Source organism: Bos mutus, chromosome 15 (genome assembly GCF_027580195.1).
Source record: "Bos mutus isolate GX-2022 chromosome 15, NWIPB_WYAK_1.1, whole genome shotgun sequence".
Taxonomy (NCBI): Eukaryota; Metazoa; Chordata; class Mammalia; order Artiodactyla; family Bovidae; genus Bos; species Bos mutus.
This window is the reverse complement of record NC_091631.1, coordinates 2,014,808-2,016,542: the sequence shown is the minus strand read 5'-3', so window position 1 is coordinate 2,016,542 and position 1,735 is coordinate 2,014,808. Positions and strand designations below refer to the sequence as shown.

At 44.4% G+C, this 1,735-nt stretch overlaps 1 protein-coding gene across 1 annotated transcript; it reads right to left on the bottom strand.

The window, feature by feature from the left end:
* Positions 1-260: 260 nt before the first annotated feature.
* On the bottom strand, positions 261-1,127 carry LOC102273762 (olfactory receptor 5B12). Its single transcript, XM_014482047.2, has one exon. The coding sequence runs from the start codon at positions 1,125-1,127 to the stop codon at positions 261-263; it is 867 nt and encodes a 288-aa protein (XP_014337533.2).
* Positions 1,128-1,735: the final 608 nt, after the last annotated feature.

Genomic DNA, 1,735 nt, shown 5'->3' with positions numbered 1-1,735 from the left:
AGGGGCTCAGCCAGACATACACATACATCCACTCTCCCCCGAGCTCCCCCTCCATCCAGGCTGCCAGGTAACATTGAGCAGCGTCCCATGCGCCCTACAGTAGGCCCTTCATCCATTTTAAATACAGCAGTGTGTGCATCTCCGTCCCAAACTCCCTAATTATCCCTTCCCCATCATTCCCCCTACCCCAGCAACCGTAAGCTCATTCTCAGGGTCTCCACAGCTTTTTTAGGGCTCTCTTGACCTCTTTGTTCCGCAGACTATAGATCAGCGGATTTCAGCATGGGGATGATTATGGCGTAGAACACAGACGCCATTTTGTCTGTGCTCATGGAATGGTGGGAGCCGGGCTGTAGGTACATGAAGGCGCCTGTCCCATAGAAGATGGAGATGGAAGTGAGGTGGGACGCACAGGTGGAAAAGGCCTTCTGGTGTCCTTCAGATGAGTGCACCCTCAGAATGGTGACAAAGATAAACAGGTAAGAGATCAAGATGACCATAATAGTAAAGATGATATTGAAGCCTGCCAAAATAAAAAACACCATCTCACTTCTGTTGCTGTCTGAGCATGAGAGAGCCAGGACGGGAGTAACATCACAGAAAAAGTGATCAACCACATTGGATCTGCAGAAAGAGAGACTGAATGTATTCCAAGTGTGCATGGAGGCCTGGAGGAAGCCAAAGACATAGCATCCTACAACCATCCATGTACACACCCTTGCTGTCATGATGTTGGTGTAATGGAGTGGCTTGCACACTGCTGCATGACGGTCATAGGCCATTGAAGCCAAGAGAAAAGTTTCCACAACAAGAAAGCCAACAAAAAAGAAAAGCTGAGTGGTACAAGCTTTGTAGGAAATGACCTTGTCTCCCGTGAGGAATCCAGCCATCACTTTGGGAGTGACGGCTGTGGAGTAACCAAAGTCCATTAGGGAGAGGTGGCTGAGGAAGATGTACATGGGAGTGTGGAGACGAGAGTCCAGCAGGATCAGCGTGATCACCCCCAGGTTCCCAACCAGAGTGAGGAGGTAGATGAGAGCGAACAGTAGAAAGAGTGGGACCTGCAGTTGTGGGTCATCAGTTATCCCGGCAAGAATGAACTCAGTCACGACTGTACTGTTCTCCATGGGGGTTATTTATGCATTATGAAGATGCACTATATCAATGAGAAAAGAGGGTTCAGGTAGTAACTGAGCTCAGAACCATAATTGCATTCAAGTTATGCTTTATATCTGAATTGTCCGAATTTAACATGGGCATAAGAATGAAGAGACTTATGCAAAATCACTGCAGAGATCTGTTAAAAATGAAATTTGTTAGGGTACTTCCCTGGTGGTTTGGTGGTTAAGACTCCATGCTCCCAGTGAGGGGGTGCAGGTTTGATCCCTGGTTGGGAATGGAGAGCTCATATTCCACATGGTATGGCCAAAAAAGAAAAGTAAATAAATTAATTAAACTTAGATTTGCTATCCTTCCATTCAGATTTTCAAACAGAATATTCATGCAATAAAATAGATTACTGTAACTTAATTCATTTCATTGTAGTTACCACTGGTGTATCAAGAGCAGTATTTTATTCTAGTAATGCAAATTTTAATATATCATGTTCAAGACTTCAATAGTCTCACAGGTAATAGGATACATAGAACAAGTAATTCCCACAGAGTGGGATACTGAGAAAGTCCTCTATAAAGAATAAAGACATCAGAGAGTAAAAGTTTAAAGTGTAAGTCCA

Excerpts from the sequence above, each read along its gene's own strand:
- LOC102273762 (XM_014482047.2), bottom strand. The coding sequence starts at position 1,127 with ATGGAGAACAGTACAGTCGTGACTGAGTTCATTCTTGCCGGGATAACT.